The following is a 27005-nucleotide window of genomic DNA, read 5'->3' as shown; positions in this document are numbered from 1 at the left end:
GAGTGGCAGTGATGGGAAGAGTTCCTGGAGTTGGTAGCAAATTTGCAGATTTTGTTGTAGCAAGATTCGAGTTTGGAGCGGAGGCCGAGTTGTAGGTTGGAGAATAGGGGAGCACCATACAACAGAGAGGGGAGAAGGAAGGTAGATGCAAGGGTTTGACGAGAGGAGGGAGTAAGGTAGCAGTTATGCCTGTAGAGGAGACCAATTTTCTGGTGTTTTTTTTTGATTGCTGAGAGGATGTGGGAGTCAAATTTTAGGTTATCATCAATTGTAATGCCAAGTAGCTGGTACTGGGAATGATTTCTAGAGGAGTGTTATTGTGGCTTTTGATGGAAAATTGGTCTCTCTTGCATTGCGAGTTTTTGGTGGGAGTGAAAATCATTAGTTTTGTTTTGATTGCATTTAGGGCTAGGTGATGGGATTGCATCCATGATTCGGTTTTGGAGAAGGCGATTTGGGTGTTGAGAAGAAGTGCAGAGGGCAGGAGGCAGAACAGATGATGGTGGAGTCATCAGCGTATTGGATGACTGAGGCATCAGGGATGGAGTGGTGGAAGTTATTGATGAATATGTTAAAGAGGAGTGGGCCCAGTACTTTTATGATAGTAAACATCCTTTTAACAAAACACCTTTATTAAATTATCATTCAAGACACAAGCTCGTTAATAAAAAAGAAAACAACATACATTTTTTTTCATTTACATACATTACATATACATTTTCTTTCTTTATAACACCTGTCATTCAGTCCAACACTATATTAGCTGTTCAGTTTCTGCCTTCACTTCTCCTCCTGAACATTATTCTGCATGTATTATTCCCACAAATTCGATTTATTTCTATGAAAATTGTTCATTCCCTTTTCTAAAGGTCCCACTTCTAGTTCTTTCATCTATTTTACAATATTCAGTAGTTCAAATACAGCTGGTTTAGACTGTGATTTCATTTTCTAGTAATTGCTTTAGGACAGCCAATAAAATTAAACTTAATAAGGCCTTACTATATTTGGGCAATTCAGATCCAGTGTCCTAACTCAAAAGGATAATTTTGTTAGTTACAGCCATTTGCTCCCTCACTATTGCCTCCCCAAATGTGTGATATAAATCTAGACTGACAATGTGGCTGCAGTCTAGTATATCAACAGACAAAGGGAATTATTTAAATCTGCCAACTGATTACACTTCCGAAAAACACATTCCATTTATCTCTTCGCCATCATACCTCCAACACTTGCTATCTGAGAAGGAGATAATATTTGAAGTCTACTTGGGGTATAAAAATATCTATGCAGACATTTCAAAGAAAAAATCCTAAACATTTTGGACTTTGTTGCATACTTTGGAGCCATACATATGTCCTCCCATTGTTCCCTTGTAAATTGTTTTTCCAGTCTCTCTTCTAAATCTTTTCTAACCACCTCTATTATGCAGTACTTTATATGCCTTACAAATTACTTTTAACAGCGGCATCTGTTCTACATTTGACTAAAAACTCAACCACAGCCAGTTTTTCACTTATGATTTCCTTATCCCTTTCTCTTTGCCTATACTCTGATATCAAGTCCTAATATGAAAGGTAGCCTCTAACTTGTAGTCCAAACTTCTTCCTGGTCTCATCCCATTCTATTATGTTTCCCTTTCTAGTTATTTGCTCCCAATACCTTACATCCTTTGCCAGTTTTCTCCAGTAAATTCCAGGCCCTTCTTGCCTATTTTTAGTACCCCCTAAGTGTAGTCATCCCTATTAGCAAAATTTCCTTTCTCCATTCCTGTGTTGGCTTAGTTCTTAGAACATTGACAGTAAGCACCCTTAAGGTCCACCAATCACATCCAGTCATCCTTCCTCTGAACAGGTAGAACTGACTGCACTGTTACCATCCAGAACTTGATTTGCTTGACAAATAAGTTTAGTCTGCATAGGTCCAAAATGGACCTGATGGCCTTCTTTTTCCTGAGAACCAAAAAAAATCAAGAATAGGCTCCAGATCTAGTCTGGACTGGACTGGTGGAACCTCCTGAATGGCTTGTTCTTCTAGAACTTTTTGTATTTGTCTTGCATCTTCCCTTTGCTGGTGAGGTGGAATGTTCAGAAGTGATTTTGTGAAACATTTGGGAGGAAGAGAAAGGCAATTGTGTAGCCCCTCATGACAAAATCTCAGCACCCAGTAATCAGTGGTAATGGGTGGAGAGCCCCTTGACTGCATTCAGAGTGCAGCAGTCAGGCAAACCTTCAGGAGAGTTTGAATGGTTTCTCAGAGAAGGGTCCCCCAAAACCCTAATTTAGCAGACAGCTCCTACCTCTATGTCAATGTCTGTCAAAGTCCCTCCCCCCTCATCCACAGGAGAATGCCATCACTAGGAGTGTCCTGGAAAAAATATTAGGACTTCAGAAAAAAAAAAGCCACTTGCCTCTCTTCTGATTGTGGGAAAAAGACCATCGAGGGCCAGAAAAGCAAACTTCCACTGCAGACAACATCTTGGACTCCAGCTCATTTCTGGACAGTATTTCTTTAACCTTAGGTCCAATGAGAGTGGAGCTATCAAATGATGCATTCACAAAAGATGACATAAAGCTCTCTGCAAAGTTACATAGATAAATCCAGGCATGGCTGCAAACTGCAATGCTGGTGCCTGCCACACTGGCTGTATTACTGGCTGTGTTGGATGGCATATGCATGAATACATAGGAAACTGAAAACAAGGTAGCCAACTGAACCTCGATGGTCTTGGGTTGTTCAAGACTTGGACACATCCTTAAGCAAGTCTCTTTGTAGTCTGGTTTAAGTGTACCATGTAGTGCAGTGCACAAAGAACAAAGGTGGCTGAAGCATATGTGCACTTACTATATCTGTCCAATGCTAATTGCAGGATGGACAGCTGCACTCTTCTCTTAGAGTTCCTTGTTGGTGGTTGCAACTACAACAATGACATCCATAGCAGGCCCATTATTCCATTGTGCCCTACATTCCAATGTGTTCTATCTTTAGGTGGAACTAAAACCATGTCTGGCTTCCTGATATAGGTTCCAACATGTCCAGTTCTCTCCACTCCCTCCAAGACACCAAATCAACAAGTGTGTCCAGAGGAGAGACCACCCAGCCCATGGATGGCTTCTATCAGTGGCCTCAAGGAAGACTTGATCCTCAGGGAAAGGGACTTCTGTGGTACAATCTCCCTTCTGTCTCACCAATTCCAGAAGGAAACCAAAAGAGGCATCATTGTGGGAAGAGTTTGGGGAACCTTCTTCCTCATCAAGATCAGTATCCTCAGTTACCGACTCTTGAGGGGAGTCAAGATGCCGCCTCTCACATCAATGTTTCCTATGCTTTTCTTGGAGAGGGGACTCTGGAGGAGATAAGAAAATGTAAGAGAACTTTGGATCCGGGGTTGCTCAAGGCTTCGAGATGCAGGCTGTCCCTAAATGAGTTGATGAGACAGAGAGGCAGCAGGAGATCAGGACAGATCTAGCCCAGAGCTTGGCTCCCCCAAACCAAAATGGCAACAGGAGTCTTTCTGCATCTTTGATCACTTAAACTAGATGACTAGGGAAAAAACTCCTCTGCTCCAAGGACCTAGGAGAAGTCCCCATGCCAGCTACCAACTTGTCCAAGTACAAGACCAAGACTGGAGCTGAGCTGCCCAGGAATAAAGCTCCCAGGAGTAGGGAAGGCTCTGAAATCTTCAGGGTTGACAAAGTTCCCTCAGTCCTGACTTTCCAGGTCAGGGGTGCAGTCATCTCCAAGACTACCAGAGTCAAACACATCAAGGAAAAGGCCAGAACCAAAAAACATCCAAGTTGTCAACATTGGCAGAGGGGCCATGGTGGGAGAAAATGGATCCAACACCAAAAGATCCAAAAGGCAGACCAGAAAAATAGTAACCAAAAAAGGGACAGACTGGGCAATCCTCTCCACCCTTAGAGAGCAGAAGGAGGGATGATCTCCAAAGTCAGTTTACACCAACAAAAACATCTGCATCATCTTATTCAAGTCTATCTAACTCTCCAAGAGGACCTCATGGGCCTACAGGATGTAATCAAGGATGGCTTAATGGGCAGATGTAGAAGCCTGCCTAATTCCTGGTACCTAGCCAAAGGAGATCAGAGCTGAGATGGTAATGGCCCTGGGGATATGCCAGCTTCAGAGTGACTGCTAAGGTCAGAAAATGGTACAGGGGATTAGCAGCCAAGAAAGGACTCTGCATTTCTGAACAATGGGACCAATGCTGCTCCAATGTCAGTGATGAATATGCTGGGAATCAGCACTAGGATGGTGCCAATGCTGGAGCTGAAGAAATAGCTGACCAAACAGAATGCTGTGGGATTTCCTGAACAGGCTTATCCAAGGCCGACACTTAGCAGACCCTTTTTCTGGATTTTTTTTCAATCAGGTTCACAGGTTAGTACTAGGTTAACTGCCCTTGCAGGCTGTTTTAAACTTAGACAATTATCTCATCTGAGAATCAAGCCCTGCACTATGTATCTGTAAAGTAAACACTTTAACCATTGTGCCAAACCCCAATATGTAAGCATGCATATTTTTATCCGGTTACATATCGAAAGAACGAAAGTGATGAAGTGTAATCGCTCAGATGAGAGAAAATGCTGCAAATCGAAGTTTTTTTAATGCAGTACAGTGAAGATCGGAATATTTGCCCTTTCTTCACTGTAGTGCGATCTCGGAGTTGGAATATATATTTAGCAGAGGGTGTGGGGGGGGGGGCAGCCCTCCACAATAATGTTTTTGATCTGCGGCATTTTCGCTGATCTGAGCATTCTCACTTCGTTCCTTTCGGTCTTTCAGTATAGACCCTTTCTAGCCTTAGCATCAGAACCTAGTATCTGAATTCCTAGCTAGCACTATGCATCATGTTACAGGACAGTAACGACAACATTGTTCCATTTTTTCAAATAGGTGCTTATGCAGTGCATTCTTAGAAATTAGTACATATGTTCTCTAGTTCTATGTTGTATGGACTCCGTTTAGCACTAATGTCAAAGCTTGCATTAGTAGCTCTGCTGAAAAAGTAAATTGCTGTGGAGATGCTAGGGTTTGAACCCAGGACCTCATTCATGCAAAGCATGCATTGTACCATTGAACTATATCCCCCAAAAATCCCCTGAAACTTCCTGACTGGTAATCAAACTCAGGCCATGGGGGTGACAGTACCAAATCCTAACCACTAGAATATCAGGGATCCCCCAGTGGTCTGTGTGTGGGTGGGTATGCAAGGATTAGATATAGATATATATATATATATATATATATATATATATATATATATATATATATATATATATATATATATATATATATATATATATATATATATATATATATATATATATATATATATGTATATATATATATATATATATATATATATATATATATATGTATATATATATATAGTTTATTATCAAAATGTAGAATGTAAGTTCAGCGAACATGGAAATGCCTAATGGCAGTTGGCCGGTTTCTGTGTTGCAAAATGTTATGAGAGTGAGAGTACATATCAGCGAATGTAACTGCGCGTTTGCTGATATGTACTCAATGTTATACCTAGAGATCATGGTACAGTGCGGATTGGGAAAGTTATCCCTTTCCACAGTCTAGTGCGATCTCAAAGCTGGAATATATGGTTTGCAGAGGGTGTGGGGGGCGCAGACTCCCACATGGGGGTGCAGGAAATGTGAATTGCAGTATAGAAGTTCCACTTATCTGTGCTCCTACACAGACTTCATGTTTGACATTTGATGGAAATGTTTAATCTGCTGAATTTGTTCATTAGATTCTACATTTTCACCTACTTAATATGCAAATATTCGACCTTGCATTTCAATGTTAACTACTTTTTTTTAAGTAATTTATATATATATATATATATATATATATATATATATATATATATACACACATGCACACACACACACACACACACACACACACACACACACACACACACACACTACACACACACACACCTTTTCTTTTTCTCTAGACTCATCCTCATCTTCCGCACCATCAGCAGAAGGAAAAGCTGAAATGTTACAGAAGGGAAAAAGCCCTTTCATCAAATGCTTAGCCTGTCTATCTGCCAAATCCCTAGCGCCAAGGGAGATGCAGGCCTCAAAGTGCTATTCTAGATGAGTGGCCCACAAACAGTACACCCAGTTGTCATGTGAGTCTACTAGGGGCAACCTGTGTCCATAATTAGTACACTTATGATGGATTCTCAGTTATCATAGAGATGAAAGCGCTTATTTTATTTCATGTTATGTTTAATACATTGAGTTTTTTAAGGAGCTTTATATTTATCATATGTCCTGAGTGTTTGTCCAGTCAATTTCTGTTTTTAACACTTATCAAACTCCAAAGTCTTTTCAGCAATTATGATAGTATAATTATCCAAGACAATAACACTGAAAACTTTAAAGAAAAAGCAGCAATTATAAAAGACAGTGCAAACAACAAATTCTGAGAAGGACCCAACAACCACAAAACATACAAAGAACTAGCTATAACTCTGCTAAACACCACTCAAAACCTACTACAAATAGAATGGAGAGGAGGAAAAATGAGAAAGATGGTAATTTTAGCACAAACGCATTGAAAAGACACTATACATCACTCAAGAGATCACATCCAACTTCAAGTAAGGTACGTAAAACCTGAGGAGATGAGGTAGGTCTGGACATTATGGCATAGAAGCTTGATATTTGGAGCCAAGAATCTAAAGTGCCAGCATCAGATCCAATCGGAATTGACAATCCAAAGGCTGAGGCGGAGTCTCTCAACTGTCCAGATTTTCTCAGAATGCCCAGATTTTTACTTCATATTTTTGGTCTGTTCCTCATAAAATTTGTGGCTTTCTGGCAAATCACTAGAATGATTTGAGGATTGAAGTCACTGAATAATGACATACATTTGAATTTCAGACTTCAAATCCTTCATATGATCTGAGGATTGACATCACTGAATAATGACATATATTTGAATTTCAGACTTCAAATCCTTCATAAAATACATGTTAGCATAAACACTGTTATTCTATCAACTTTCTAAGTTTATAAGCCCAGTATTTAAAATTTGCCCCTATTTTGGGGCCTTTGTCCCCTAGGGTTGGGAGGGTGGTGGCTAATGGTTGGTTAAGGTGCCTTGCAACACAAGGTGCAAGGTTTTTGAGTCTCACAAGATATTGGCTAGCTTTAAAATGGCTCTTAAATGCAGTTTAGCTTAGTACTAATCTATGAATCTATGAATCTATGAATTATCAGGCTGTGTCCAGATTTCTTGCGCTAAGAGGTTGAGAGGTACGAGGCGGACAGAACAGACAACATTGTATCATAAATTCTTAACTTCTACTTCAGCTTTTTTAGATGTTTGTAATCAAACACAATTAACAATGTTAAAATACATAACATAAAATACATAGTATATAAACAGAGGCAATAAAATAGACAAAAAAAATTAAAATTAATAAAAGCAAACTAGGTTAACAGCAAGTATAAAGAATATTTCTAGCAATAAAGCGGCATATAAAAACACATGACAAGAGAAATTTGGTCAGGTAGATGAACTCAAACCAAGGTTCTAAGATAATTCTCAGTTTCTACATACTCAACACACAAATCTGTCTAACTAGTAATAACATTTGTTAAACTAATGTAAGGTCTGGTCCAGCATACAGAGTACCTAGTCTCTGCAAATGTTTAGGTGCTCTTTCATACTACAGTCTTAGGACTTCTTCAGAATCACTCCACTGAATACTGCAAAACTACTTTTATACCATAAGTAATTAATTAACTAATTAAAAAAAATCTCTCTACTTAAAGGGCTACGACATAAAAAAGACAGGCAGTAAAATATTCATATAAAACAATATAAGACATTACGTTCTATGGAAATATGTTCATTCAACCCTGGAAACTTTGAAGCATGTAACCTGAGCTGCCATTTCCTTTCTTTCTTGAATGAACATATTTCCCTACAACTTGTTTTAAACATCAGGGCATGTGTAAAATAATAGCTGGTCGGTTTTAGATTAAGAAGGAGTTTGTGTTTTGGCACATTGTATTCATTTTAAGGGCATGGTTGTGTGTTTTTAATGATATGTGGTAATGGGTTTGTACACGTAATGTCTTATACTGTTTTATATGAATATTTTACTGCCTGTCTTTTTTATGTCATAGCCCTTTAAGTAGAGATTTTTGTAATTAGTTAATTAATTACTTATGGTATAAAAGCAGTTTTGTTGCATTCAGTGGAGTGATTCTGAAGAAGTCCTAAGACTGCAGGATGAAAATGCTTAATCCTTTGATTTTATTGTTTAATAAATGGAGAAGTCCAAGTTTGTGACTGTTTGCAGACTTTTTATTTTTACCAGTTACCAGTTCTTGTTATTAACCTGGTAATTTTTTTTCAAATAATAAGATCTGTATGTAGATTTAGGTGCTTCAGTTGAGACAGCAGCCTTAAAGAGTAGGAAATGTTTATTTTTGTCTGTTTATAAGGGCTGACAAAAAATGTTTCTCAATCCAGTTGTTGAGAGGCTCAGAAATTATACATATATGTTCTCCGGGTTACTAAGGATTCTATAATCATCTTCAATAAATTAAAATGACACTAGAAATATTCTGGATAGCCTGTTAAGTGTTAAAAAAGCCAATATATAGAAGCTACCAAGCAAAGATTTTCCATGTGAAGGATACTATTTTACACTGTGCCATCAATATAGTTTCTCTGTTTGAAGCAGCCAGGTTATATAACTCTTGTTTGCATGAGAGAAAGACAGACTGAGAAAAAGAAAGTGAGAGCCACAATTTGTCCAAAATGGTGTGTCTTATTTCATTAATAACCCACAGATCAATGAAAATATACACTTTGCACATGAGCTAACCTTGCTATAATAATGTCACAAGTAAACTAGTCCAAGAAGTTTACACTGTTAGAAGAAATGGAGTGCAGTTTCTGGAACTACTGTAAAAGCAGGCAGTGAGACAACAGAATTTGGTCATTTTTATTATGTTCATCCAAAGCCATATCATTTGTATCACTGAGGCAGTCTGAGCAAAATTCTGGTCCCTGCTACTTCCATTTCCTGAAAATACTGAAAGGAGATGAGGACAAAAAATACAGTTATTTAATATGGAATAAAAGAAAAATTCAGTAACTCAAAAGAGGGCTAGAATGAATTAAATGTTGACACTAACCAACAGAGTGTAAACTAGAGGAGGTAACAAAAGTACTAGGATGCCTAAAAGTACAACTCAGAATGACATCAGGTTCTCTGCATCTAGTCAAAGATATTAACTTATTCTTCCACTTGGAAAATCACAACTTTCAGCTGGCTGTGCAGGATGGAGTTAACCAAGAAACAGTGATTCAGAGTTTGGGGATGAAGTCTACATACTTAAACATCCTTTGTTAGTGTGCTTTCATGATAGTGCAATGCCACATCATGTCCCAAATGGATGACAAAATAATGAGCTTGTTTGTAGTAACTGAAAATCTGATTTGTTATCAGGAAGGTCTAGTCAGATGGCCAACAGTACAAACAATATGTTAAGTAGAATAACCTCTTTAATTACAGTCACTTTTGATCTAAAGTAACAAATACTGAGCCAATGCAGTGGTGTACAGGGATAAAGCCCTGACTATGGTCCAGCTGACCAAGGTTCAATTAGTGTCTCAGGTGACTGATAGGGCTTCAGGCAAGGGATGAGTATGCCCATCCCAGCTGGGAGGATGCCTGTTGATTTGTTCCAAAGGGGGGTGTGGTTCAAAGAGGGGAGTTGCCCTCAGACGCAGACAATGAGCATGGTGGGTGGGGAAAGGAAAGTGGGTTGTTCATAAAAAAATCCTCCCCCAGCGGAAGCACAGAAGAGCCAAGACCCCAAGGACACCCTCAGGATCTACGACCAGCTCCAGCAAAAATGGAGCAAGTCTGGGAGAGGACAGAGAGTAGCTGGTAGACTAGACATGGATATTGGGTACTGGGAGCTGGGCTGGTAACAATGAGGTCCAAGGGGACCAAAAACATTAACAAATAATGAAAGTCTCATTATTTAATGGTGTGTGATATAACACATTTGTAGTTTGTTCAAAGTCAGAAAAGATATGAATGCTAGGGTATTATACTGCCCCAACCCCACCCATTTTATACACATCACATTCTGACAATTAAGTTTAGTTAGTTAGTAGAGCTGGCCAGTGTCACTGATATAAAGCCATTCAGTTTTAGGTGAGGAAGTACAATAAAACGTTGTATCCCAGACCCCAAACACACTACTTAAATTAATTGAATAATCCAATGTCATTCATTCTAATGCTGTCAATGAAAACATGGATCATATCCTCTTTGGCTGCAGTATTGGGAAAACCTTTAATATCATGTCTTGATATAATAAGACATGCAAATGTCTACAGAAAACATTAACTTGTAAAGTTAGGCAGACAGTGCTCCTGGGCTATGTCTGAAAAGGTCCACGAGGATCAGTGCTCTACTTGGGTTAAAAAACACAAATAAATAAATGCATAAATAACTCCCAGCTTCGCAACCCTAGTTAACTTTACACTGTCAGAATTAAATGGGTATATTTCACCAGACATGAAAGAGTTTTCAGACAGAGTACTTAGAACATATACAGTGGTTTTAGAAAACCAATATAATACAACATAGCAAATAAGCAGTGTTAATCTGCTGGAGAAAAGCTTTTATCTATATCCAGATGCAATAATAACAGGGAAAGTTTATCACCCCTATCCATATTTACTGTCCTGAACCTGTCTGTAACAAATAAAAACAATCTCAGGCCAGCAAATGATGCAGTCATGGACATGTAAAGTTTGTAACTGCAATAACATAAGAGGGCTATAAGAGTTTATATTTATGTATTTATGTATTTATACATTTATATTTGTTTACTGGGATAGAGTGACTAGGACAATAAAACAATAATGTTCTTAGTAGGTAAGTAAGCTTATTAACAATAGTAGCAAAAGCAGGAGACTGTCGCACTGACTTACAACTGCAATGATTAATTTTTCACAATTGCATACACATTGTAGAACAATTTTTAAAACATCAGTCATATGCATACAACTGTATCATGGCATGACTGGGATAGTTGTTACAATGCAGTACAGCACATTGAAAGGAGTAGTAGAGAGGAGTTTTCAAGTAATATCCAGACAGACTGTGTAGAGAGTAGGTAAGGGGACTAGAGGTGTTAAAATAAATGGATCTGTAAAACAGAAAGGAGGGAAAATACAGTAGGAAAAGAACAGAAAGCTAGACAGTAGAGTCGGAGAGGTGGGAAAAGGAGGAGTAGATTAATGCAGGCAGGAAGCATTTTGAGCGTAAGAGTAAGAGCACAAAAAAGGGAAAGGAGAAACACAATGGAGGAAGGCCTGCCATATGACAGCGCAGTGTTAGCCTGGTGTGGAACAAAAACAGATTCATGTACCCAGTACGTTTTGTTTGAGTTTAATTTTGAAAAGTCTGTTATTTTCATTTTGTCTAAGTAGTAGGTGCTAGGAGTTCCAAAATCTAGATTCATAAGAGGACATAGAGTCACCAGCTGAATTATTAGATGGAGTTATATGGAAAAGTAATTTGTTAGTCGAAGGGAGCTGTCTACTTGGGGAGCAATGTGAAAGATTTACAGAAAAATGCTGCTTGCTGGTGCACAGAAATAAGGGAAGTTAAAATGTGCTTTAAATGTTGGGTAAACTGGTATGCCTTTAAAAGTTGGGAACAACGTTGTTTTGCATTAGTGAACTGTGGGTGCCCATGAAGAGAGAGGCATTTCCTGGATAAATTGATGATAAATTTCAGCAAGAATTACAACAAGTCCTAAAGATTTAGTTTGTTTGTAATTCTATAGCTTTCTTAATGCATGATAGGCTAATGACTCCCTATTGAAATGTTGGCACTCGAAATGCAGCGTGCCAAAAAGCCAGAGAAAAGAAAGAAAGAAAACACAGAGGAGTGAATGTTGAAAATTGCACTTCTTCTTAAAGCTTCTTTTTCCACTGGGGCCAAGACCCCCACCATCCACAAAATTTATATTTACCAACTCCAAGATTGCCACACTTCAGAGAAAAGGAATATACCAAGAAATAGCATCTCAGACTTACATACATACAAACACTTTAAGTATGAGCATTAATGCCCTTCTAGCTTGCCAATATATTAAAACAGTTGTCCCCATAATAAGCATCCAGTCAGTTCTTAAAAACATCTAAACTAGTACTTGCTTTAATGTAATTTGGTAGTCTGTTCCATGCATCAGCTGCTCTCTCAGACAACCAATTAGTGCACTTCTCATTCCTACATAATCTTCTACACAGGCTACCTGATGACTTTCTGCTACTTTTTGTTAACGCTAAACATTCCCAGAGGTAGTTGTCTCTAAATGCCCTATATACCTGAATAAGGTCTCCTCTTAAATATCTATAAGAGACACTGTACAAGTTCAGATATTTTAGTTTTTCATAATAATTTAAATGTTCACATATGTGGATGTCCTTGGTATACTTCTGCTGTACTCTTTCCAGTTTACTCATGCTTGTTTTCTTACGTTTCCATATTTTTATTCCATACTCAAGTTTAACTGGTTGATATGTTTACAAAAACTGAAAGCTGGATCTACCCATATACCTAGGTCCTTAAATGAATCTACAGTTTTAATCACTCTGTGCTGTACTAAATAACTGCCTTTCAATTTATGTCTCCCAAAGCTCATATGCTTAGTTTTTCATGTATTTATCAGCATATTAGCATATACAAGTCAGATCTTTCAGCCATTCAGTCTCTGCATTTCAAGACTCACTCTCGTGAGTCCCAACATTTTAAATGGTTACCTAGGTTAACCCTTGTCTACAATAAAGAGGCCTGTTCTTCTCTTATATTCATGTGTATACTTTCCTCCAGGAGTGAGGTTAAATGTTCTTGGGGTACATTATATTTTGTTGATTTAATGACCTTATTAAAGAGAATTCAAAATGCCCACATAACATGAACTCTTTTGCCTACAGAGTTCATTATGGAATTTTAGTATTCATTTAATATAATGCTGATAGTGGAGTTACTTTTAATTTAATTTTCTTGTTAACAGATATACAGCCAAGTGCTTCATGAAATATCAAACGTTCACAAGTGCAAACTTTCAAAAAGTGATCACTTTAGAACAAATCTAAAATTATCTTAAGTATGAAAAACTAAAAATTAAGTCTTTTCAGTGGGACAAGCCCCCCTGCACCTCCACAGCCCCTGCTAATTACATATATTAACTCTGAGATGGAACAACAGCAGGGTGTGGACAAATTCCCTTTCCCCGCTGCAAGGCAATCCCATACAAAAGATTGCAGCAGGGTAAGGACAAATTCCCTTATTCTGCTGCCTGCAATTTCTATATCTATTTAATATGTAAATTTTTATTTTCTATTGGAGCTTTTCTCCTCGGGCCTCCACTGAAAATGGGCATTTGTAGCCCAGTCGGACAAACCTGGTCAACAAATATAAAATAAATAAATCAATAATCCCATACAAAAGGTTGCCAGAAAAGATTCTGTTTGAAAGAACAATCACTCGTACAAGCATTCACTCAGTTTACAACAGAAAAAAGAGTTCGCTCATATGAGTGTTTACTCCTTCAAACTGTAACCATACAAGTATAGGGAGGCAACAAATAACTAAGACACTTGGCATTTTATAATTTTAAATATTAAGGGGCCCTACTTTCCATGACTTTAAAGATCTTCCACTTTCTGTAAGATTTTATGGATTCTTACTAAGCAATCTTGAATATGCAATATTTCTTCACTCCACAACTTTAATTTAAATTTTGTCCAAGTAAAGACATTACCAACAAAAACAGTTAAAAGCATTCTAAAGAAAATAAATGGATACATCATTTGAGCATAAACTGAGAAAACCTTGAATTTGTTATTTTAAGTCACATTAAACAGACACAAGTTAAATTATAATTTCTGAGTCAAACTGTAAGATCAAATGGATTATCTCCAAGCAAAACTTAGTTCTCAATGTGCTGCCTACACAAAGTACTTTAAAGTATGACAGTATAACTACAACATGTCAGTCAAATATTTATAAAGCATTACAGTGTATACCTCCTCCTAAAAGATGAGCAAGTGTTGAAGGTCTAAATCCTGCAGGTATGGCTCCCATAGTTGTCAAGACATCAGTGGCATTAAGTTGCTGCAAATGAAACATGTTTCAGTTTAAAGCAAAAACAATTTTTACATCAGTATACACAGTGAACTAATAGTAAAACAACATAAAAACAAACATGGTCAATCAATTAGATGGAGATTCATACACCTATTGTTAATACAGTAAGACAAGTGTCTCCATTGGGTATTTCACTACCACCCATTCTTCACACATTGTAAACCTATAACGCACTCTATTACAAGTCCGCCTTGGTAGTGAAATTCACAACAGGGGAAAAAAATGTCTTCATTAGCCAACTGAAACTATACAACACTGGGCCAAATTACAAGTGTAATCATTAGTCAACCATATTATCACCATAACTTCATCTTTCCAGCTCTCACATTTTAGCCGAAAGATCTACCATGATCAATGGGACTGATAACATACTACAAGGAAAGAAATACAAAACAATGAAAGTAAAACCTACAAAAACACAAATCCTGAAGTATCTTGTCACAACTGTCATTTATACCACAAATAAACCAAAATTACTCAGAGGAGGTCCGAACTATCCCAAGTCGCCCAATTTCAAAATTCCCAAATCGCAGTAAATAAATGATACATGCTGCTACACTTGTATGTTGCTTAAAAGGAGATACATATGGAAACAATACTGCCAAATATAACATCATGATATCGGCACCCAAAACAAATCATACTGCATGAAACAAATTATGTGACTGTTGCCTAAAATCTACTGATAAATCCAGTAATCTAGTCTTAAACCATAATATAAAATGAGTTAATTTCAGATGCTACCATAACCATAGCACATTTGTGCCTTATAGCTACAGCCACCACAAACACGACTTCTAAGTTCATTCTGACTGAAAATTATCAGCTGATCCCTGATATTAACACCGTCACTTCAGACAACTGATGGCTGTTTTTTGGCCCTGCTTGATTCAAGTATATAAATGCCTGTGTCTCCATAATGGTTTGACATAATGTTCACAGAATGCAACAGAGATGAATACCTTCTAAAACTTATACTGTGTTCCTTGTTTCAAAGGCAAAGTAGCAACTGTATATTGAATTTTAACAAAAACTTCAGTTTAATGTAATTTTTAATAAGATGGCACATAAAATGAAAAATGCATCACAAATATACAGAAATTTATGTTATTTATTTGCATTTCTTAAATGGGGTAGTCGACTAATCTCCATGGACCTTTTTCAGGCTCATCCCAGGAGTACTGTCACTCAGTTAGGCAATGAAGTCAGAGAGACTCAAACTTTGGACCACTTGACCACAGGAAACATGTCCTTAATAGCTCTTTAATCCTCTGCGCCAAGTACCAGAGATTTATACCATTTTTTTATATGAAAACACAGTAACACTTTCTTGCACATTCAGAAAGAACCCCAGCTCTTGTAGTAAGGACTGCAGTAAAACGGCTCCACTTCCACAAAGCAGACATTTGCAATGTAGTAAGGACTGCAATAAAACGGCTCTTTTTCCACAAAGAAGACATTTGCAATTAAGAGACACATTAAGTATAATAAGGAAAGACTTCATTATTAGCATGTCTCTGAATTACTGTTAGCTACCACATGTTCAGTTCAGCACTTTTACGGTGGCAGCCAGCACTACTGGCCCATGCATCATGGTGAGAGAATAATCACACACACACGCACAAACACACACGCACATATGCACACACACGCACACACACACACACACACACACACACACACACACACACACACACCAAGCAAACCTACTCCACCTCCCTCATTAAATCCCCTACTGTGACTTCACAGGGAGACACATACATTCACATATACAGCCCCTCATATGCACTCACACACATAGTCCTTCACATACACACACACATATATGCCTCCCAACACTGAGTGTCTACTAAACTCCCTGGTACGTATCCCTACTGTGATGGATGAACATAAGCTTTTGGCCATACATAAGCAAAGTGATTATCTGAATCACTCAGCTGCATAAATACCTTCCGACAGGTACTGAGAGACAGCATATGGTTAATTAGCATAAACCCTCCCCCAGAATGCTAGCATTCAGCATGGCTGCAGAGACATCACACACATCTTAATGTGAAGGTTTTTCACAGATTTTACATGTGTTGCTCTGAAGAGAACTGATAGCTACACAATTAGTATAAAGTGACTGTTTTGTATACATGGATGTTCAGCAGTTTTCATAAGGCCATCCTGACCTGCATTTAAACCTACCTACAAATGTTAATATCTCTTTAATGCTTCAAAATGATCTTATAAAAATGTAAGGAGAAGACAAGTGGACAGTTGACCTTATACAGCACACTACATGAACTAACAGCACTTATACAAAACAGAAACAGGAATTTCAAACATGGATATTGATGCTGCATTGACCACTCAGAGAAGAAATCATATATGCCCCCTAAAAGAAACCAAGTACAATGTAAAATGCCAAATCATTAATATGAAAACCTGAAAACCACTACATTTGAGTTGTTAGTAAAGCACTATGGAAATTATCCCCAACAGTCATGTATAAAACACACATAAGACTGCAAATTACATCCTTAAGGATTTCAGTTTACCTCTTCTTTAGTACAGGGCAAAATGAGAAGTTACGTACCTATCATAACGTTCCATGTTAGTTGTCTTCTTCTCGCCTTCTTTCTTGCTGGATGGGTTCGGAGCCGATCCTCGGCTCCGACTCGGCCAATACTAAAGCTCGAGAGCTAATTCCACCAGCTCGAAGCTCCCATATATCCCACAATGCTAGGCGGTAACTACTCAGATCTCATTTGATAGCTAAAACCAAGCAGTTCTGGTCTCCATAGTATGGAGAAGAGAGAAAAGGAGCCCACCTCTATATAAACCTGTATTAAGTTACCACAAACATAAAAGGGAGAATAGAGGTGGTAGAACATGTGGGAAGGAAAACCCCAATGGAAGATCCCAAAAATTCCTATCAGTCTGTCCAGGCTAGGGGGAAGGAGGGTGGGATGCAAGAAAGAAGGCGAGAAGAAGACAACTAACATGGAACATTATGGTAGGTACATAACTTCTCAATGTTAAGTTGTCAATCTCGCCTTCATTCTTGCTGGATGGGACCGCATCCCTAGCACCTTACCCCGGGTGGCTTATCGAAACAGACTCTTGAGAACAGTGGAACCAAAGTTGGCATGGTTTCTGGAGGCCATATCCAATTTATAATGCGAGATAAAAGTATGAGGAGAAGTCCATGTGGCTGCTGCACAAATGGAATCTATTGGTAGCCTGTCCTGAAAAGCTACAGATGTAGCTAATGCCCTAGTTGAATGAGCTCTAGGTCTTGAAGGCAGTTTTTGATGTCTGATTTCATAGATGAAGGTAATTATAGAGGTAAGCCATCTTGAAAGGGACACTTTAGTAACTGGAAGGCCCAATTTCCCTTCCGCATAAGACAGGAAGAGCTGGTCAGATTTCTTCAACTGTTTAGTCCTGTCTAAATAATATCGAAGTTGGCGATGAACATCTAGAAAATGTAACTTTTGTTCCAGCCTGTTGGAATTATCAGGGAAGAAGACGGGGAGATCAATCGTCTGGTTTAGGTTTGCCTCAGAGGAAACCTTAGGCAAGAAGGAAGGATTAGTCCGGAGGGACACCCTGTCTTTATGGAAAACTAAGTAAGGAGGACGACTGCAAAGAGCATGAAGTTCAGATACCCTTCTAGCTGATGTCATGGCTACTAGAAAAAGTGTTTTCCATGAGAGCAACTTAAGAGGGCATGAAGCCGCAGGTTTGAAGGGGGGGAGAATCAAGGATGCTAGGACTAAATTCAAGTCCCACTGAGGTGGGGGATCTTTGATTGGGGGCTTGAGCAAAAAGACACCTCTTAGAAAGGCTTTGCAGAGTTTATGGGACATGATACTGGAGTCCAAGACACCTACATGAAAGTTAGATATAGCAGCTAGTTGTACTCTAATGGTAGATGAGGAAGAGCCTAAATGAAAGAGCTCTGCCAGGAAGTCTAGGATAGATTGGATAGGTGCAGTGAAGGGGTCTATATATTTTGATGCTGCCCAGAAGGAAAAACGCTTCCACTTACTATTGTAAATCCTTCTGGTAGAAGACTTGTGAGAGGCTATCAGGATGTTACAGACCGAATGAGAGATTAAGGGAAGCCCGGCTAGGGTAGGAATTGGAGAAACCACGCTGTGAGGTTGAGATTTTGGAGGGACTGGTGCAGCTGGCCCGACTGGTGGGTCAAAAGATCTGGCACTGGGTCCAGATGCCAAGGCTGCTCCAAGAGGTAATGATGGAGGAACGGAAACCATATCTGTCGAGGCCAGTAAGGGGCAATGAGGATCATGGTGACTCTCGAGGTGATAGCTTTCTGAATTATTTGAGAGATCAGTGGAAAGGGGGGGAAAGCATACAGAAGTCCCCGGGGCCAATCGTGGACTACAGCATCTCTGGTGGGTTGGCCTGGTAAAGAGAAGAGGGTGAAGAAGTCGTGACACTTGCTGTTTTGGGGAGTAGCAAAAAGATCGCAGCAAGGCCGGCCCCATCTTCGAAAGATTTCTTCCAGGACTGATTTTTTTTAGAGACCACTCGTGAGGCATGAGAATAGCCCTGCTCAACTTGTCCGCAATCACATTGGACTTCCCGGGAATGTGCGTTGCTATCAGAAAACGCTGAGAGGAAATCGCCCACTGCCAAAGTCTGAGTGCCTCTCGACATAAGGGGTAGGACTTGGTTCCGCCCTGTTTGTTGATGTACCACACTACGGACATGTTGTCCATCTGAATTGCAATAGTCCCTGTGGGAAGAGAGTCCTGAAGGGCTTGCAACGCTAAAAGCACTGCTCTCATCTCTAAGACATTTATGTGCAAGTAGCACTCGAAAGATTGCCACGTGCCCTGGACTGTCCTGCCCTGATAATGCCCCCCACCCGGTCAGGGAGGCGTCCATCGTCACCGTGGCGATTGGGGGAGGAGGGATGAAGGGTCTGCCCTAGAGAACTTGAGGTGATGTAATCCACCAAGACAGGTGATTCTTGCATGATTGGGTTAGCAGGATGATGTGAGACATCGGGAGCTGTTGAAAGGACCATTGAGAAAACAGCTTCCACTGGAGGATCCGCATGTGAAAACGAGCTAAGGGGAGGAGTGTAATAGTAGCTGCCATGAGTCCTAATACCTTCAAGACTACCCTGGCTTTGACCTTGTTGCATTGAAGTAGAAGGTAAACTTGTTTGCGGATATCTGAAACTCTTTGCTCTGTTAGTCTGGCGGAAAGATGAACTGTGTCTAAGGTGGCGCCTATAAAGGTAATAGACTGACAAGGCAGATTTTTCAAAATTTATTGAAATGCCTAGAGCTTGGTAAGTTTGGATGGTGAAGTCTCTGGATAGAAGAAGTTGATGCCTGGTTGTGGCGGTAAGGAGCCAGTCATCTAAATATGGAAACACCTGGAATCCTTGACGTCTCAAGTGAGCAGCGACCACTGCCATACATTTGGTGAACACTCGGGGGGCTGTAGTGAGACCAAAGGGCAGGGCTCTGAACTGGTAGTGACTGGCTCCCAGCCTGAAGCGGAGAAACCTTCTGGAGCGTCTGTGCATTTTGATATGGTAGTACACATCCTGAAGGTCTATCGAGCACATCCAATTGTCCTGACCCAAGAAGGGTAGAATGGACTGTAGCGTGACCATCCGGAATTTTGTTTTCTTCACATACTTGTTTAGCTTGCTGAGATCCAGTATTGGTCTCCAGTCCCCTGTTTTTTTTTGGTACCAAAAAGAAATTGGAGTAGATTCCGGATCCTTGCTGGTCTGCTGGGACTGGTTGCATAGCTCTTTTTGACAGCAGCTTTGATATTTCTAATGCTACTTGTTCCCTTAGACTGGGTGGAATGTCTGGAAGGGATCCTTTGGGTTGGGATGGGATGTGAATAAAGGGGATTTTGTAACCCTCGGATATGATCGACTGTGCCCATTTGTCTTGAGTGAGGGAAAGCCTGGCTTTTGGGTACAGTAATAATATTCCCCCGACTGCCTCCGAAGGTGGACAGCCGGGCAGCTCCTCAGGGATGCTGAAAGGGTTTATCTGAGAAAGTTTCTCTGCTATCCTGGTTTTGTGGACCACCTCTGCCCCTACGGTGGCGTCTATTGTTGTTCCCCCCTCTGCCTCTAGAGGGGAATCGACTTTGTGCTTCAGATGAGTCTCCTTGTGGTTTGCGGAACCACATTTCCCCCCCCCCTCTGACCTTTGGGATAAGGTCTGGAAGGGGTAGAAAAATGGACTCCCACGGCAGAGAGAGTCTTACCTTCCTGCTCTCATCTAGTCAATGTATCCTTCACCTGAGGTCCAAACAATGTTTATCCATCAAAGGGGGAATTGGTGAAGGACGCCTTGAAAGGGTCCGGAAAATTGCAAAGCCGCATCCAGGCATGGCATCGTAAAGCTACACCTGTGCCCGCGGTCCTACTCGCCCCATCAGCCGTATATGAGATAAGCCGCATGGAGGAGTTGACAATCGAATTCAGGGTTGCCAACTGGGAGTCCATTTTGTCTTGGAACCCCTCAGCTGTTGGATCCTGCATAGCCTCACCCATATCCTTGAGTAAATCCCTCTGGAGATGGGTGAAGTGACACAAGTAGTTCAGAGACCGCATGGCAAAGGTCACTGAGGAAAACATCCGCTTACCGTACCTGTCCATGGTCCTAGACTCCTTATTAGGAGGATGGACAGGTACCGAAGGATCGGCTAACTCCTTCTTAGTGGCTGCGGCCACCACCATGGCATCAACAGAGACACCTTTGGATAAGAACTGTTTCTCTTTTGGGGCAGTAATAAATTTTGACGGCCTCCTTGGGGTAGGTTCCACTGAATCAGGGGCCGTCCAAGCCTTCCTTGCCACCACTTCCATGAGGGGGTCAAAGGGAGGAGACACCCAGGAGGTGGAAGGGCGAGAGCCAAACGCCTCAAGGTAGACCGACTCATCCTCTGAAGGGTTAAGGGCGGGCCAGTTCCCCCTCTGTTTAAGGATTTCAAGGATGTCAGCAAAAGAGATATCCTCAGAGGGGGACCGAGGGGAACCTTCAGATTCCTCCAAGTCGGTGTCAGAGGTGATAGACTCAGGGGAGTCAATGTGCTTCCTCTTGCACTGTCTCTTCTGAGGGGGTTCTCCTACCGGATCAGGAGAAGCCTCGGAAGAAGAGGATATTCCCAATGGGGAAACCTGAGGAGCTGGCTCTCTACGGTCTGTTACGAGGGGGTAGGTAGAAACCACCGCAGGCACTGAAGAGGGAGGAGCTGACGGAGCCAACTGTGGGGTAGACACGGGGTCTAGCATGCTCCGCGTGACCTCGAAGGTGCCTCGATCAGCCAAGGCCGAAGGTCCCCGCTCCGAGGAGACAAGGACCCCCCCGGCACCGACAGGGACGGCTCCGAGGGTGATGTCGGAGCCGAACTCACCAGCACCGACGCTCCAAGAGGGAGAACGGTGTCGGACAAGGGTCCGATGCCACTCGCCCCCTCGGAGCCGACGAGGGAAGCTCGGCGCCGAGATCCCTCCAAGGAGGAAATCGGAGCAGACGATGGAGCCGAAGGGGAAGGTATCAGCTCCGACGCACCGACAGCCATGGCTCCGACGAGCCCCGGTTCCGAACTCAGAGGAGTCGGAGGAGGAATAGAAGCAGGGATGGGAATAGCCGCTGACTGTTGAGTAGGGCTATGCAGCATTTGGGCCAGTGTCCTGGACTTGAGAAGTCTACTCACCACCCTTTGTATGTCATGGTCGGACAGCCTGGAGGACCAAGAGGAATGGGACCTATGGCTCCGCTCCGACAGAAGAGGGGATCCCGGAGCCGAGTGGATGGAGTCGATGGAAGGGGACCTTGACCTCTTCTTTGAAGGTGGCTCCGATAAGACTATCGGAGCCGACTGAGTCTTAGCAACCTCGGCTCCGGCCGGAGCCGAGGTAACGGTTTGAGACTTCGAAACATCGATTCCAGCCGGAGCCGATGTCGAAGCAGCCTTGATGCTCCCAGCAGATGGCTCTGAATCTGGAGCCGACGGCCTGGAAGTCTTTGAAGGCTTCCCGGCGAGACTGGGTCGAGGGGCCTTCAGGCTTTAACAAGCCTCGAAGAATAAGTTTATTTTTGCGTTCCTGCAGGACTCTAGGGCTGAATGCATGGCAAACAGCACAGGAGTCCTGCAGGTGCAAAGGTCCCAGGCAAAAGACACAAGAAGTGTGACCGTCTGTCAGAGACATTTTCTGACAGCACGAATCACACTTCTTGAAGCCTGAGACCTTAGAGTCTTTAGACATCCTAAAAAAGACTGTATACCAAGGGACACAGACACAACACACAGACACACCCTTTACCCAAAGGAAAGAATCCAGTCACACTAAAATGACAGGGGAAAAAGGGGAGTGGGACAAAGGCCTAGAAGTTAAAAGGGAATAAAAAGGGGATAAAAAAACAAGGGAGACCCGATTTAAACTAAAGGGATACTCTGTATTAAAAACTAAACTAAATAGAAAGGATAGGGGTAGAAAATTTAAGTTTTTAACTAGAAAAACTCACTAACCTGCCAGAGCCGGTAGAAGAAAGCACCTCGCAGCTAAGCGGCAAACGAGATCTGAGTAGTTACCGCCTAGCATTGTGAGATATAGGGGAGCCTCGAGCCGGTGGAATTAGCTCTCGAGCTTTAGTACGAACCCATCCAGCAAGAATGAAGGTGAGACTGACAACTTAACATTAACCTGTTTACCTTCAAAACAGAGCAACATTACCCTGTTCTGAATTTACCACCATTTGTCCTTCTGTAATAACAAATGGAAAAAAAACGCAAAAAAAAAAATCTGTAACATGTACAAAAAATATACACATATGTGTCAGTGTATGTGTTTGTTTACTCAGAGAAGGACTCTAATGTCTCTCACTTGTTCATACCATATTTTGGCATGGTAATACTTAGAATGTACTAAGACACAGGGCAATTCTGCAATCTGAGCAGCAGTAGCATGTTTCCAGTGCTTTCCACTGTATAGCTTTCTTCATCATTGAAGCACTACAGCCTGGATATACTTTTTGTTGGGATCTTTTTCCTTGGAGACTCATAGTAACTTAAAAGGAAAGTGCCTCACTTAAAGGTAAACCTCTGTGTTAGTGCTGAACAGATGAGAGCTGTGCTAACCATGGTACTGTCTGTGAATTTGTTCTACCAGCTTCCTTGCATATAGAGTGGCTGCATGTACCACATTTCTTTTTGTAGACCAGATAGTAGTTGAACACACTTTGTCTGGTAGATAGAAAACATATTCCTGTTTCACTTCACCTCTTTTGCACACATTCATACTTTCTAAACATTTAATCACTCTCACCTACTCTACCCATTTGACTGATATACCTGGCAAAGGCATCTAACCTGACCTACAGTTTGCCAGTGTGACCTCCAATACATGGTATCATTTGGTTTCTGTGCATGATAGCAAGCGATATACACTTTTTTTGGTAAAAAATTATGCCTCTCATTCTTTGTCACTCCTTGGCTACATAGGACTTGTTTTCACAGTAAGCTGGCAGCTGTTTGAGAACTTTGTGAGTTACAATAATATAAATATATTACACTGAAAATAGCTTTTAGTGAACCTGAAGTTTTCCCTTTTCTACAATGTTGTGTGACAATAGAGTTAGTATGTATTACTTAAACAGTAGGGGATCATCCCTTGCATTTAGAGGGATTCAGGAGGGGCTTTTCCCTTGAAAAAAAATTATAAGGTTTAACGAAAATGGCTTTTGGCTAATTTATTTCAAAGTATTAAGACTCAAATAAATATTATTCACAGACTCATCAACTTGTCACCAACATTTAAACTTGCTCTTGTAACTGCAATGGCAAACCTGTCCTGTTCCTATTAACTCTGTATGAACGTTCACAAGAAAGAGAGCAAGTTTTAGGTTAGAATAATATTTATTAGTAAATGCAAGAGAAACACAGATGCAATTTACCCTTACATGTACCAACAAAGGTCTACGCATACCCTATAACATACGTGTTATATTAACATTAACAAAGCTCATAGGCCTACCGCACAGATAGACCTAACACATAACCCACAAAGTCAGTGTGCCAAGCAGCCACAGCCCTTAAGGCTGAATAACAGACCTGATACTCTTGTTATAGGTGACTCTATTGTCAGACACAGTGACGTCCCGCTCACCAGGCTAAATAAAGAGAAGGTCACAGTGAGCTGCCTGTCAGGTGCTAGGATCCGACACATAACACAAGCACTCAGGTCACTCCAAAGCAAATACAAATATGACTCAGTCATTGTACATGCTGGTGTGAATGACCCGAGACGTACCTCCCTGGACTACATGATAAGAGACATAGAGGAGCTCTCTGATCATGTAGCCCAGGCCGGTATGACCCTGACCTTGAGCAGCATCTTACCCTCACCTAGAATGATGCGACAGTACAAAGACAAAATGATCGATTTTAACAATTGGCTAAAATTTTGGTGTCATTCAAAGGGGATCCAGTGTCTGTTAGCCTGGGATGACATGCTCGACAAGCCACGTTGCTTCACTAGGGACGGCTTGCACCTGTCACCACTGGGCTTTCGGATATTGGCAAAGGCTCTTGCCACCCCATAGTGCCTTTTTAGGCAAGGCTCAAAAGACAAACCCACCCACATAGACAGCACAAGGAACAAGAAACTAAGGGTAATGCTGCTAAACGCCAGAAGTCTTAACCTCAAGATGCACGCACTCGAAGCTCTCCTCAGTATGGAGAACATCGACATCTGTGCAGTGACAGAAACCTGGTTCAAGGCTCCAGAGAGCACCCCAACACTACCAGGCTATACCTCATATCATGCTTTTCGCCCCAAAACCCGGACGAACCACAAAAGGAGGGGAGTTTCCATATTTATCAAGGATATCCACACCTCCAGGTTAGTGGCATTGCACGGTATCGGAGACCATCCATGTGCAACTAACAGTGGGCAAGACTGCTTTTCAGTTTATAGCATCCTACAGACCACCCTCTCAAAGTCAAGAATCCCATTCGGCTTTCCTGAAAACATTGGAGAACATGAAGATCTCTCCGAACACCATTATACTGGGCGACTTCAACTACCCAAACATTGACTGGAAGCACTACTCAAGCCCCAGCACCTTAGCCCAAAGATTCCTGGAAATTATAAACTCAAATGCTATGGAACAACTAGTCACCACTCCCACAAGAGGGGACAACATACTAGACCTGATCATTACCAACATGGGGACTCTATGCTCCACACCAGAAGTATATCCCTCATTGGTAAGATCAGACCATAAATTAATTTCACTGGATGTCCACATCCCGACCCCACCCCCAGCCCAGAAAACCTCAGTGAAAAACTTCTCAAAAGGGAACTTCTCACTTCTCAAAACCAAAGTGGAATCTTTCAAGGCCCCAGGGCCAGTGGAAACTACAGCCCAAACTGCAGAATCCTATATAAATGCATTCTACGGACATCTCCAGGAATGCATGGATCATGCTATCCCAAACAAAACCAAGACCCAATCATTCAAAGGCAGGCGTCCAGTCTGGTGGACCCCTGCCATAAATAAACTGTACAACAGAAGGAGGATGCTACTACATGATAGAGCAAAATCCCTAATAGGGAAGGCATCTCTGATCAGTACTAGCAAAAATTTACGATCCCTCATAAAATCCTCCAAGGCCAGCTTCGAGAGAAAAATTGCACAGGACACCAAAGACAATCATAAGGCTTTTTTCAGTTATGTTAGAAACCTGGGATGCAACTCTCAGACTTGTTCTGAGTTGATTCTAAACGACAAAAAATACCCTGAACCCACAGACATCGCCAATATCCTGGCAGACAGGTTCAGTGCAAACTTCTCCACCCCCCCCAAAAGAGCAAGTATCTATCCTGGCAGAGGGCTGCCTCCCAAACATCTCAGATGCTCAGGTGAAGGCTGCCCTCTCCAAAGTAAAAAAAACTGCTTCCATGGGACCAGATGGCGTCCCAGGTAGCGTCCTACATGAACTACAAGAGGAACTAATCCCTCAAATAAAACAGCTATACAATCTCAGCCTCACTACAGGATATGTGCCCACAGAATGGCATACAGCAACAGTGGTCCCACTCAACAAAGGTGGAGCCTCTACGGACCCTGGAAACTATCGCCCCATAAGCCTGACTAGCTTAGTCTGCAAGGCTATGGAGAGGATCATCATGGAGCTCATAAACAAAGACATTGGGGACCTACAGACACTAGAACCTACCCAGTTCGGCTTTGTCAAGGGCAGATCCTGCCTTTTGAACCTGGTTGACTTCTTTGAAACAGTCACCAAAGCCATAGATGAAGGGAAGGTAGTCCACACAGCCTATCTGGACCTTGCAAAGGCATTTGACACAATACCCCACTCGGGCATCATAGATAAGCTATCCAGCTTAAATATAAACCCCTATGTCACAAGATGGGTCAAACTGGCTCAAAGACAGAACGCACAGAGTGAGAGTTGCTGGAGCCATGTCAGACACGAAACCGTCACAAGTGGCGTCCCACAGGGTTCTGTCCTGGGACCACTCTTGTTCGGTATATACTTTTCCGAGGTACAGGCAAGCGTGGGAGGACTATGGCTCACCAAGTTTGCAGACTGCAAACTGGGCCATAATCAACTCTCTAGCTGACACAAACATCTTTCAAAAAGGTCTCACAGAGACAGATAACTGGTGCCAGTGCCATGGTTTAAAGCTAAATGCCAAAAAATGTATAGTCATACCCGTTGG

At 41.4% G+C, this 27005-nt stretch overlaps 1 protein-coding gene across 1 annotated transcript in view; it reads right to left on the bottom strand.

Moving 5' to 3' along the window:
* Positions 1-27005, bottom strand: part of NPHP1 (nephrocystin 1) — a 1368595-nt gene that overhangs the window by 834005 nt on the left and 507585 nt on the right. The window contains exon 7 of the mRNA XM_044057279.1: positions 14134-14221. Within this exon, the coding sequence (XP_043913214.1) occupies positions 14134-14221 (88 nt within the window). The remainder of the gene's footprint in view (positions 1-14133; positions 14222-27005) is intronic.

Source organism: Protopterus annectens, chromosome 1.part2 (assembly GCF_019279795.1).
Source record: "Protopterus annectens isolate FY-2018-M chromosome 1.part2, PAN1.0, whole genome shotgun sequence".
Lineage (NCBI taxonomy): Eukaryota > Metazoa > Chordata > Ceratodontiformes > Protopteridae > Protopterus > Protopterus annectens.
Note: the sequence above shows the minus strand (reverse complement) of the source record. Positions and strands in the feature narration are given on the sequence as shown.